General features: G+C 44.1%; 1 protein-coding gene across 1 annotated transcript in view; it reads right to left on the bottom strand.

Annotated features, from left to right (window-relative positions):
* Positions 1–13,334, bottom strand: part of FNBP1 (formin binding protein 1) — a 2,646,599-nt gene that overhangs the window by 2,068,437 nt on the left and 564,828 nt on the right. Inside the window, exon 4 of the mRNA XM_044058144.1 lies at positions 1,380–1,527. Within this exon, the coding sequence (XP_043914079.1) occupies positions 1,380–1,527 (148 nt within the window). The remainder of the gene's footprint in view (positions 1–1,379; positions 1,528–13,334) is intronic.

Here is a 13,334-nt window from a genome sequence, read left to right as displayed (position 1 = left end):
TAGAAAAAAATAACTCATCAGGAGGGGGATCTGATGAAAAACTTTTCTTAGAATCTGATTTCACCTCCTAATTCCCGTCCCTCAGAGTGAGAATCGGAATCTGCCAGAGATATTTTTTCTTTTAAATTTCAGGAAAGACTCATAATGCAAAGACTGAAAGACTTGAAATAAATCCTTAGCAAAACCGGGCAATCTTCCCTGTCTATTGTGTGTGAAACAGGAGAAGAATGCCCACACGTTTCTCTTCCCCCTAGGAATCAAGATCCTCAGAGCAGCTTTACTGTAGAACACCATCTACTCCTTACTCTGACATCAGTAAGTGCGGTTCTCCTTTGCCTGAAGAGGCCAACTGAATAGCTGCAAAAGATGTGCATGTCTCTGTCCTTAGCCGCTTCTCAAAGAACACTGGGGAGATCGACAGAAAACAAACTTCAGTGGCTGAAGCGAACAGGAAGCTGGCTTGAAGGTTGAAGACTCCTATACAACTTTTTTTTTTTTTTGCTATCTGAGAGGGAAGAACCAAAGCCTTGTACATACCTCTACTGCAAAACATGTCTGACAAGCAGATAACTAAGCCTTGGAAAGTTGGTGGTGCAACCAACTGAAAAAGTTATGTTTTGCGGTAAATTCTGTAACACCACCACCCAAATCCACTTGTTCTAACCCCTAGCTATAAATGTTTAATAGAGAAGTAAAACTTTTTCTCACAAAAAAAAAAAAATAAAACTTTCAAAGGTATTTGCCCACAGGGAATCTGGCTAAAAATGTGTTTTTTAAAATAAAATTTTTAGTAACAACCATAAAAAAAAAAAAAAAAAAAAAAAACCCGTCCTAGCTCTTAGTAATAATTTCTGACAGAAAATATAAACTTTACTTCACAACCACTTTTAAAGTGGAAGGTATTCCCAGCCTTGGATACGTGCTAAGTAATTGTTGATAACACAAATCTTACAGGAAACAGCTCAATTTGATGGTAAGAAAATTCTGAAGGTCTGGTGTCTTAACCAGTGGCTTTAAACTGCTTTCAAGCAGCTCAGTGGTTAGGGTGTGTGGAAGGTGCACTTAAGGTTTGGAAGCAGCCCTGTTGTCATATACTGAGAGGCGTATAACCCATATAGCTTAGGCAAGTGCAACACTGGTTTAATATTGAACATAACTGGAATGATACTACCCTGAATGACAAGTACCAAAATGAATAATAATTTTAGGATTAATTTGTTTCAATATGACAGCTTTGAGGAATTTGTTTAACTAGTGCAGTGTCAACAAGTCTAGGTTTCAGAACAAATCAGTAGTTGCCAGTCCTCATTTACAAGATTTACAAGTGCTATAATACCTTCAACAAATTCTAAAAGATGCAAAAAATTAACTTCACTTACTGATTTTCTTTCTTGTTTCATCTCTTGCATATAACGTGTTAGCTCTGCAATAATGTGCCCCGTCAGGTTCTCTGAAATTACTTCATGCTGTCCAGCATAGTCATTTAATTCCTGCAGTGTTGTCAAAAATGATTTACATGACGTATACCTAGAAATATAAAGCAAAAAGGTCAGCACTTCCACTGGCAGTAGTGTACACTGACTTAAAGGTATGTGATGCTAACAAGTTATATCCTGCATCCATCCATTCACAGCCCCTTTTCCCATTTTGCACATGGGGTCGCGGTATCATCTCAACAGTGACAATCATCTACAGCCAAGGTTCACACTATCAGATGGTTAGCTCTGCCATGGTTGTTCTTTCATACCATTCACTAACATGCCTACTCACATCTATGGCAAATTTAGTGTATCCAGCCCACCTACTGCATGTCTTTGGAATGAGGGAAGAAATCAGAACCCCAACAGAACTCACACAAACACAGGGAGGTCATGCAGATTCCACACTGAAGGCACCCAAGCTGAGAATCAAAATGGAGAACCTCTTGCTATGAGGCGACAATGCTCTTTGATGTGTCACAAGCAATATCCTGCATATTTGGTTTAATTTCAACAGTCATCACTTGCCTAAACTGACTCTGAATTAACTCAAGGTTCCCAGGTAGCCACTTGGAAGAAGGAGCTATGCCTGCCCAGTTTTAAAAAGTGAAATGAAACAGAGCATACTACACACATTTTCATATACCAAACCAGGTATAAACTAGTATGTGAGTACTCACTATATTAGCAGATCCTCAAAAGGGCAGCTACAGTAAATTTAACCATTTGGGCATTTCCTTATGTGCCCTCTTGCACAAGTCTTCTTAGGAATATCAGAATTTCGTGCTTGGAGAAAGCACAACTCCACTGGGTTACCAGAAACATTACTACAATGGGCAGAATCATGACCATGGCCAAATAATTTGTAGTAATGCACCCATCCCCTTCAGAAAGGGGGTATACATAAAAGAACACACCGAATTGCAAAATCCAAAAATTCTAAACATCTTTTTTTTCTTGCAGTTTAGCTGCCATGACTGTAAAAACTGGAATACAGCACTCGCTGCAGAGGACCATAATCAACAGACATAAGTACACACATCAGTTTTACCATACTCTGAAGAGCCCTCACCAGTCAAAATGTAATACTTCGGCAGAACCTCAAGCACTGTTTTAAAATCTCTTAAGAAAGTAAAAAGATACCCAAAAGACTTTAGGGCAGAAAACCTTTTAAGGACAGACATCATGTACAGCACTCTACAGAATAAAGGTCCTGATTACACTGCTTCGTAAAAATATGCATCATTAACTTTGAAGCCACAGTACAGATAATCACTATGAGCAAATTCCTAAAACTTACACCAAAGACAGCCAAAGCCTTGGCAGAACTTCCTGTTACTGCAGTGATGAAGGGGTGATTTCCTTTCATGTGATATAAGGTAATGGGGATAAGAATCCATTTCCATGTGGTCTGCCTGGAAACTATTCCTATCAGAAGCAGTACGTTCACCTTTTTGTACTGAAAAAAAACAAAAAAACAAAAACTGAAACTGATGGTGAATATCCCAAGTATGGATGAAGTCTACATACCTATATTCAGTTTTCTGGAAAAAGACAGGAAGAGAAAAACTGGTAGGCTGGCTGAATGACTACTCAAAGACCATATTAGGAGATATACGGATTAATCAGGAAAGATATTCAGTCTCTGGGGATGTCTGAATAAGGGTCTTTAAAAGTAACAGCCTGCAACTCAGAAATCTGTAATGCCATGGTGCTTGACGGCTGCCAGGAAAAATATTCTCTAGTACACCAACTCAACCAATCAATTCAAAGGGCAGACATGACAGGATGTTGCAATAAAGCTCAGGTCATAGGGTAGAAAAAGGAGTATTCAGTAGAAGCATGAAATAAAGGACCTCTTCAAAATTTGTTTAATCATTCCAGTAGACCAAGGTCCTCAAGATTATGCTATACTAAGCTAGCCAAAACATTTATCTTGATCCTGAAGTAATTGAGACCAAGACCATAAGGATGCTTGAGATAGGCCAGGCAAATCTGGGATTTGGAAAATGAAGAGGAGAAAGACATGCCTCAGCCTAGAGAGGGAACTGTTGACAACTATCCTCATAAGCAGCTCAAGTGGAAGATTTCCTAACAGTTTTTAACATCTCTTTGTCTCCCTCTGGCATTGTAATATCTGAAAAGTTGCTGATGCAGTGACTAAACTTTCAAATAGAAGCAGTCACCTTCCCACAATGTCAGAGTCAACAGTTCTCAGACTGAAACTGTCTTTAGAGAGAATACATTTAAACACTTCTTGAACTAACCATTTTAAAAAAGGCACTCTGACCCTAGCCTGTTTTGGTTATTTTGGGTGCCTGTATGGAAAGAAAGGGTTGCCTCTTCAAAATGTTTAACACATTTTTTATAACATTCTAAGGGAATTATACTAGAATACCTCCTAGGATGTCTGTCTAAAATGCTCTTTAAGTTTGCACCTGGTTTATTTTAATGACCAAAAATCAATCTTATGTCAGACATGAATTTTTAAGGAGTGAAACTCTCACTTCTGCACATCAATGAGTACACAGTCTTCTGAAAACTACATTATGATATCACTATATATTTACGTTTTGATAGGTTTTAGATTTACTAGCATGATCAGACATGACTGTTTTCAATATACTGTTTCGGAACGGTTTTATTTGGTAACATTCTAATGGCAAATCTGACCTTAATGTATCTTATTTCATCAATGTTCATACTTACGAAATACTCCAAGATATTTCTATAAAACATGCTGGGTGATACTTGGATACTGAGCCTCCCTATACACAATGCATAAGCTATCATACAAAAAGCAAAGAATGGCAGCATTTCAAATATTTGGGTGCCAGTCTGAATGTGTTAAAACTATGACTTTACTGTAATATTTAAAAATGACAGAAAATATATGTTTAAAAAAAACAAATATTTAATTCTGATATCACAGCAACACACTACAGTTATGATTCTGCTATCTGAGTTTATCTGATAGAAAAAGACGTTATGTAATTACCGTAACGTTCCATCTGTGTTGTCCGTTTTCATTCTTCCTCAACAAATGGGTTTGGATCTGATCCCTCAGATCCATCTCAGCTGTTGCAAAGGCTCGTGTCAACCTGACACTCTTGAGCTTCTCACTTACCCACAATGCACCAACCCCAAGCACCTCAGATCTTGTTTGCTGACTACAGCAGAAGGAGAAATCATGTATAAAAACAAACACATACATAGAGAAAATATAAGTATTTTTAAGACTATAATATAAATGTTGAGCGACTTCGAAGTGTATAATACTGTTTCATCAGACTAATGTAAAAAAACAAGCAAATGCAATTAAAAAAGCATATAACCCAATCAAATTCTCAAGTTAAAATCACATGATACAAATCATTCATTTATTTTTGTTGTAAATCAGGAAGTCTTAGCATAACCAATAAAATCACTTATGCAGACCCAACCTCCAAAAGCTAGTAACATGATTGGTATATCAGCAACAAATCACGTAGCAGAGATAAACAATTAAATAATTTCTAGATGCCAAGCCCCTAGAATTAATGCCGTAATGGGCATAACTTCAAAACAGGTTTCAATGAAACGCTTTCATTCAAGCCAGGTTTGACAAATGCTTTTAAACGTAGAATCCATTCCTGTTCTGCACATTAAGTTTGATTTTTCAGATCATCTTCTCTCTCTGGAACAAACAATTTCCAACACAAAGAACTTAAAAGCGGGTTGTAAACCACATTCCAGTACACGTTTTGCTGAAGTGTTTGTCTCTTTCCCCTTCAATATATCATTACGATGCTCTAAAATTGTAACCTTAAAAACTCGGTTTGTTTTACCAATATAAAATGCATTACAGAAGGAACAAGCTGCATAATAAATGACATTTGTATTCCGACAGTTAGGAAAAAATTATGTATATAAGATGTACTAGTTAAAATATAGTTACATGCTGAGCACAAGTTACACTTAAATGTGCCTTTAAGTTCTGAAACAGAGTAGAGGTCTTTCTTCTGATTTCTGTAACACAGCTGCTGTTTTAAGGATAGATTATTTCCAAAAGTAAATTTGGGTTGTGCATCTACAACTTTCCTAATATCTGGATCAGATAATAAAATAGACCAATGCTTCCTAAAAATATCACAGACAATATTTACATCATTAGAAAATATAAGAGGTCTATTCCTAACAGAGCTTGTAGACACATGCCGAATCTCATTATTTCTCCTAGAAAAGTAGGGTCTCCCCTTATCTTTCCTGGTTTTCAAAACTTTAGCTATACAGCGTTCAACTTGTAAGGTGCTGTAGCCCCTATCTAGAAACTCATCTTTAAGACTAGAGAAAGCTTCCTCGAGATCACCAACATTGTCATGAAGTCTTATGACTCTGAAGAATTGGCCTTTCAGTACATTTTTATAGATTCATAGGTTGGTACTAAGCTATCGGCCCTAGGGCCTATACAAGCCTAGCCAAACAATTCCTCGGTTATTTCTTCCCACAATATTTACTTCGCTGGACCTCTGTCTAGCAGGGCGACTGACGTGATTCCAGAGGTGAATTTCCCATCTCACATCCAGTCATCAAGGTTCCTTTTGAAGAGGGCCAAAAAGGCGCTCTGCTTGACAGGTATGGGCAATCTATTCCAGAGTATGGGGAATCTCTGAGTCAAGAACCTATCCCTCCAGCATGTTTTATTCATTGTGATGACAAGGTTTAGATCCCTGGAGAGTGTGGCTCTGAGGGATTGGGATTTCTTTAAGTGGAGCATGTCCAACAGCTCAGGGTTTGACATGGCCTTGTATGTTATGCAGAGATCGCTTCTGAGTAGACGATATATCACAGAGTACATCTGGAATTTTTTTAGACATCATCATAGGGCATCTGCTTTAGGCCTGTGATTCTTTTAGTGAGGTATTTCTGTGGCCTTTCCAGCTGTTGCAGATGTCTTCTGAGGTACATACCAAACAGGATGTTGTACTCTATAATGGGTCTAATGAGGGATGAGTACAGTGGGACAATGACCTCCATGACCAGGCTGCATACTAGATTTATGTAAGAGGGTATTACACTTAACCTCTTTTTTATATACACTAGTCCCAAGAGATCTAAAATCAGTTTTACTCAATGTTACAATAAGGAAATTTATACTATCCTGCAAACTACTAAAACTAAATCTTAGAAAATTAGCAGTTCCATGTAACATCTTAACAAACTTTTCAAGTTCTTCTTCTGTGCCCAAACCAAAAGAACGGAAGGTGCACAAAAAAACTATGAAACCTGCACAAAGCACCTCGGACCCAGATGGATAAAAAACTAACAGCTTTATTGTGGAGAACAGCACAAAACAAAAAAGTTTAATGCTGACAATGTACAACCACATTTTCATCACCAACTTCATCAGATACAAACAGTCTTTCTACTTTCACCTTTTATATGTTAAGTAATTAAATCCTAACCAATGAAGTTCAAGCTACAATTAAGTAATAAAGCATTAAAACACATAAATATATACTGTCACTTCATTCATCATATTTTTGAAACTAAGAAGTTATATACTCACCATAACGTTCCATCTGAGTAGGTAAACGTCATTTGTCAGCAACCTATGGGAATCGGATCCGACCTCGGATCCAAGTCGGCAGTTTTCAACAGTTTTAGATCTGAGCTCCAAGCTCCTCCCCCTACCTATAATCCCCTGCCAACCCTGACTGACCTCAGATCAAGTTTGCCCAACAGCAGAAACTGCTATAAAATTATTAATCTCAAGATAAAGTGGGTAAAACCCATGGACCTGAGTATGAAGACATTCGCAAGTGAGGGGGCAGGAGGGAGGGACGGTTGCTGACAAATGTTTACCTACTCAGATGGAACGTTATGGTGAGTACATAACTTCTTAATCTGAAGTAGTTAACTTCATTTGTGCAGCAACCTATGGGACAGAGTCCCCAGCTACCTGAATCTTGGGCGGCCTTCATGGAAGGATGTTCCGGAGCACTGCAGAGCCAAAGGATGCTCTCCCTCTGGAGATAATGTCCAATTTATAGTGACTGATAAAAGTATGAGATGAAGCCCAAGTGGCTGCCAAGCAAATATCATCCAAAGAGACTCTAGCTCTAAAAGCCGCAAAGGTAGACATAGATCGAGTAGAGTGGGCATGGACTCCCTGAGATGCGGGCCTGCCCGAACTTTCATATTCTAAAAGGATACACTGTGAAATCCATCTAGACAGTGTGACTTTAGACACATATTTACCCAAGTTAAATTTGGCAAAGGAGACGAACAGCTGGTCGGATTTCCTATGACCGGATGTCCTGTGGATGTAGAAGCGAAGTTGACTATGCACATCCAATGAGTGTAGTTTGTATTCCCCTTTGTTATGGTAATTAGAAAAAAAGACAGGCAGGTTGATGGACTGGTTAATATTTGACTCAGAGGCAACCTTGGGAAGAAAGGAGGGATTGGTCTTGAGGTAAACTCTATCCTTATGAAAGGTCAAGTATGGGGGTTTTACACAGAGGGCCTGTAGTTCAGAGACCCTTCGAGCCGAGGTGATAGCGAAAAGAAAAGCCGTTTTCCATGACAAGAATTTAAGATATACTGAAGCTGCAAGCTCAAACGGGGGAGCTGTCAAGGCCTGAAGCACCAGAGTTAAATCCCAAGGAGGGACTACATCCTTCACTGGAGGTCTGAGCAGAAAGGTGCCCTTCAAAAAGGTCTTACACAATTTCATGGTGATCAAAGGGCCCAATTCATTTCCCACGTGATAATGAGAGATAGCTGCTAGTTGAACCTTGACTGTGGAGGAGCTAGCCCCCTGATGAAACAGTCCTGACAAAGTCTAATACAGCGCGCAAAGGAGCTGTAAAAGGATCCAAATTTTTGCGTTCCGCCCCAAATGGAGAAACATTTCTATTTGCTGCTATAGATCTTTCTAGTAGAAGGCTTGTGCGCTGCTACTAGAATGGTTTTAACTGGGGAAGAGATACCGGGAGTCCTAGCTACGAGTGGAACTGGAGCAGCCAAGCTGTGAGCTTGAGGTTGTCCAGATTCGGGGGTGGGATATTAGATCCGGATGGGGATACAGAATCCAAGGAGGATTCACCAGATGAGACCAAAGGTAAGGGAACCAGGTTTGACGAGGCCAAAATGGGGCAATGAGGATAATCCTGCTCCCCAACTGACTGGCTTTCTGAAGAAACTTCAGCATCAGAGGAAGAGGAGGGTAAGCATAAAGAAGACCGGGAGGCCAAGCATGCACCAGAGCGTCTCTCAGGGGTTCCCCGGAAGGGGAAATGAGAGCGAAGTAGTCGTAACATTTTGTGTTCGAGGGAGAGGCAAAGAGATCGCAACAGGGTTGACCCCATTTGGTGAAGATCCGATTCGCTATCTCGGGATTCAGAGACCACTCGTATGGTAACAGGATGGTGCAACTTAGTTTGTCCGCTAGGATGTTGAACCATCCTGGAATGTGCGTTGCAATGAGAAAGCTGTTGGTGGAGATCGCCCATTCCCACACCCTCATGGCCTCTCGACAGAGTGGGTAAGACCTGGTTCCCCCCTGTTTGTTGATGTACCAGACAGCCGACATATTGTCCGTCTGAATCGCAGTCGTTCCTACAGGAAGAAGGTCCTGAAGTGCTTGCAACGCTAACAGCACTGCCCTCATCTCTAGGACGCTGATATGCAGTGAGGTCTCCGTGAGGTCCCACGTGCCTTGGACTGTCCTGCCCGAACAATGCCCCCCCCCCCACCCGAGATGGGAGGCGTCCATGGTCACCGTGGCTAGTGGAGGGGTCATAGAAAAGGGGCGTCCTTGCTGGAGGTCCGGAGATTGGAGCCACCATAGGAGAGCCCTCTTGTAAGCCCTGCTGAGTGGAACGGGATGGCTTAGAGGATAGTGAAGAAAGGACCACTGGACCTGAAGGGTCCATTGTAAGACCCTCATGTTCAAACGTGCCATTGGCAATAGGCTGATTGCTGCCGCCATTGGGCCAAGAGCCCTCAGGACCAATTCCGCCGGGAGAGCTGGAGATTGCAGAATGGCCTGCACGTGTAGCCTCAGGGATAGTAGACGGTCTGTGGTCAAGAAAGCTAGGAGTTTGTTTGTGTCCAATCTGGCCCCTATGAAGTCTATAGTCTGAGTCAGAGTAAGAGACGACTTCTCTATGTTGATAGTGATCCCCAGCCAGGGAGCTAGACGAAGAAAGTAGTTTCTGGCTGCACAGAGTAGATGCCTTGTCGGGGAGGTCAGGAGCCAGTCGTCCAGGTACGGGAAGACCTGAATTCCCTGGAGCCTCAGGTGGGCCGCTATCACTGCTAACACTTTGATGAACACCCTGGGGGCTGTGGTGAGACCAAAGGGGAGGACCCTGAATTGGAAATGACTGGCACCCAGCTGGAAGCGGAGGAACCTCCTGGATCACCTGTCCATCAGAATGTGGTAGTAGGCATCCTTGAGGTCTATAGAGCACATCCAATCATTCTCCTGTAAAAGGGGGAGAATGGATTGAAGAGTGATGACACAGAACTTCTCTTTGGTTACTAACAGGTTCAGGGAAGAGAGGTTGAGGATTGGTCTTAAGTCCCCCATCTTTTTTGGCACCAAGAAGAACCTGGAGTAAAACCCAGACCCGCACTGGTCTGGGGGGACGTGTTGGATGGCTCTTTTTTCCAGCAAATGTTGGGATTTCCATTGCTGCGGCCTCCCTCTGATCGGGTGGGACATGGAAGAGGTATCTGGGGCTGCGTGGGTAACGAGAAAAGGGAATTAGATATCCTCTGGATATGATCCGAAGCACCCAGTGGTCTGTCGTGATGGACTCCCAAGCTGCTGTGTGCTTCAAGAAACGCCCCCCGAATGCCGCCAGAGTGGAGCAGTCGGGCAACCCCTCAGGGGTGTTGCGTGGGGTGGTCCAAGAAGGGTTCTCTGGATCCAAAGTTCCGCGGGCCCCCTCTGCCTCTAGGGCGGCGTCCACCCTGCCCTCCTCTGCCACGAAAGGGCTGGGAGTCCGGAGCGGGACGGGACTGTTGCGACTTCCGGAACCACATCTTCTTCTGTCCCTTTTGGTTCTTAGAGAAGGACCTCTGGGGAGCAGAGAAGCGGACTCCGATGGCAGACAACGTCTTCCTGTCCTTTTCGCTCTGGACCAAGGTATCTCGCACGGTTTTGCCGAAGAGGGCAGAACCTTCAAAAGGGGCATTAGCGAAAGACGCCTTAAAGGGTTCCGCGAAATCACAGTGTCGGAGCCAGGCCTGACGTCTCATAACGAGGCCCGCTCCGCCGGCTCTAGCGGCTCCTTCCGTGGCATGAGACAGAAGCTGCATAGAGGTGTTAGATATGGATCGTAGAGTGGCCATCCGGGTGGAGTGCAATTGTTTGTCCTCCGCCGACATGGACTCGGGGGGGGCGACGCAGCGTACTCTTTGATAAGGTCCCTCTGCAGTCAGAGCACATGTGCCATGTAGTTCAGCGACCTCACCGAGAAGGTAGCCGAACTAAACACCCGCTTCCCTAGGCAGTCCATCGACCGAGACTCCTTGCTCGGGGGATGAACCGAGGGACTCTCCTGAGTAAGTTCCCTCTTGGTGGCCGCCGCCACCACCAACATGGCATCTACAGAGGGACCCTTACTCCAGTGGGACTTGTCAGAGGGTGGGCTAAGAATCTTGTCCGGGTGCTTGGGGACTGGCTCCACAGTGTCCGGCTCCTTCCACACCCTGATAGTAATCAAGTCTACCAGGGGGTCGGCTGGAAGTGACACCCAAGAGGTAGACGGACCTGCTTCAAACGCCTCCAGGAACATGGATTTGTCCGAGGTAGGCTTTGGGGCAGATCACCCCCCCTTTATTCTGAGCATCTCCATGATGTCACCAAATGAGACCTCTTCGGGGGGGTGATCTTGGGAAACCTTCCCCTTCCTCCAAATCCATGTCCTCAGTCAAGGACTCGGGGGGAGTCCAGGTGCCTCCTCCTCGGGAGGGCTGTCCGAGGAGGTCTCACCAGCAAAGTCTTGTTCCAATGGAACTACCTGGGACGTCAAAGCAGACTGTCCCTGGGGCCGGGTGATGGAAGTCGGGCCCAACTGAGGAGGAGTGCAGGGTGGAGCCGTGGCAAGGGCCGGGGGCCTGGAATCTCTTGATAGGACCCTCTCCACCATTTCGAATGCCGAGGGAGAGCTGCTCTCTCTGGGATCCAAAAGCAGACTCTCCCTCGGATCCGACGGACGGATCGGGGCCGGTGCCAAAGCGATCGGATCCGGCAGACCAGCATGCTCTGACCTGGATGGAGCCGAAGGCATACCGACACTGCCGGATCCGAAGCTCAGCCCTCGGCTCTGAGAGCTCGGATCCGAAGAAAATGGACCTGACAGACTCAAGGGAAGTGTCGGCGCCGAAGTACCCGAGACTATCAGCACCGACACACCCCCGGCTCCAAGGCTGCCCGGCACCGAAGACTCCGAACCTGGGAAGCGGGACGGAGAAGGAGCTATCGGGGCAAAGAAGGGGGTCGAGCTCCCCCCCCCGGAGGGGGGGGGAGGCAGGAGCACTCCCATCTGCAGTTGGGCCTGGAGGAATCTTCTCATCATCCGGTTCAAATCTGCATCCGTGAGACTTCTGGTAGATCTCGACGAGGTCACTGAGGCAGGGCGGGAGTGTCGCCTCGATGACCTCGAAGGAGATCGGGTCTCCTCCTCCTCAGGACCCAGTGAAAAGCACAGGGACCGGATCCGAGAAGGAGGAGACCCAGAAGACCTGGAGGGAGAAGACCGCTTAGCCGGGGGGGGCCGAAGCGGAGGCCTCGGCCTGCCGCTTGTGGTGCTTTTCCCTCCTTTCTTTCCTGGCCTCCCTCTCCTCCGTGCCTAAGGCAGGAGGTTGAGTCCTGGCTGGGGGGAGGGAAGCAAGAGTGGCAGCTGCAGCGGGAGCCACGGGAGGACCGGAGGTAGAAGCAGAGTCCGGGGGCAGAAGACCCGCCATAATCAGCTTAGACCTCCGGTCCTTAAGTGCCCTGGGGTTGAATGCTGCACAAATGGTACAACCAGAGGACAGGTGCTCAACCCCAAGGCACAACACACACCGAGTGTGGCCATCCGCTGGGGACTGCTTATGGCCACACTCGGTGCACTTAGAAAACATCACCTTTGGGGCCTCAGACATACTATAGAAGGTGAGCCACACACACTAGGCCCGAAACACACACACACAACCCTGACGGAACCACGAAGGAAGGGGGAGGTTAAATAGAAACAAAATAATTTAAACTAATAGAGCTTTTAGTTAGAAAAAAGAGACCTAAACACACACTCACACCAAAGGTTAAAGAAAAGTGGTAGAAAAGTTAAATTTTTCTCACAAGAGAACAAAAACACCTGGAACTCTGGATCAAGCTGCTGAAGTAAACCACGGCAAACTAGATCTGAGGTCAGTCAGGGTTGGCAGGGGATTATGGGTAGGGGGAGAAGCTTGGAGCTCGGATCTAAAGCTGTTGAAAACTGCCGGCTCAGATCCGAGGTCGGATCCAATTCCCATAGGTTGCTGCACAAATGAAGTTAACTACTTCAGATAAAATGTTACAATAAATACCAACAATATAAAACATGTTGTAATAAAAATAGTCTCTTTAAAACCCATTATTCCTATCTAACTTAAACCAATTTCAAATTGTATAATTCCAGCTAATATACAGTCTTAGTGTCTTGTTTGTTCCCCCTACTGGCAAAATTACCATATAACAAAATTAACATACTATGAATATTGTAAAACACACACATATATATATATATATATATATATATATATATATATATATATATATATATATATAGATAGATATTCTAATCCTATAAAAAAAACATTTGGTAAAATGTATAG

The sequence above is a fragment of the Protopterus annectens genome, chromosome 16.part0 (genome assembly GCF_019279795.1).
Source record: "Protopterus annectens isolate FY-2018-M chromosome 16.part0, PAN1.0, whole genome shotgun sequence".
Taxonomy (NCBI): domain Eukaryota; kingdom Metazoa; phylum Chordata; order Ceratodontiformes; family Protopteridae; genus Protopterus; species Protopterus annectens.
The sequence above is the reverse complement of the archived record's forward strand: the minus strand, read 5'-3'. Positions and strand labels throughout refer to the sequence as shown.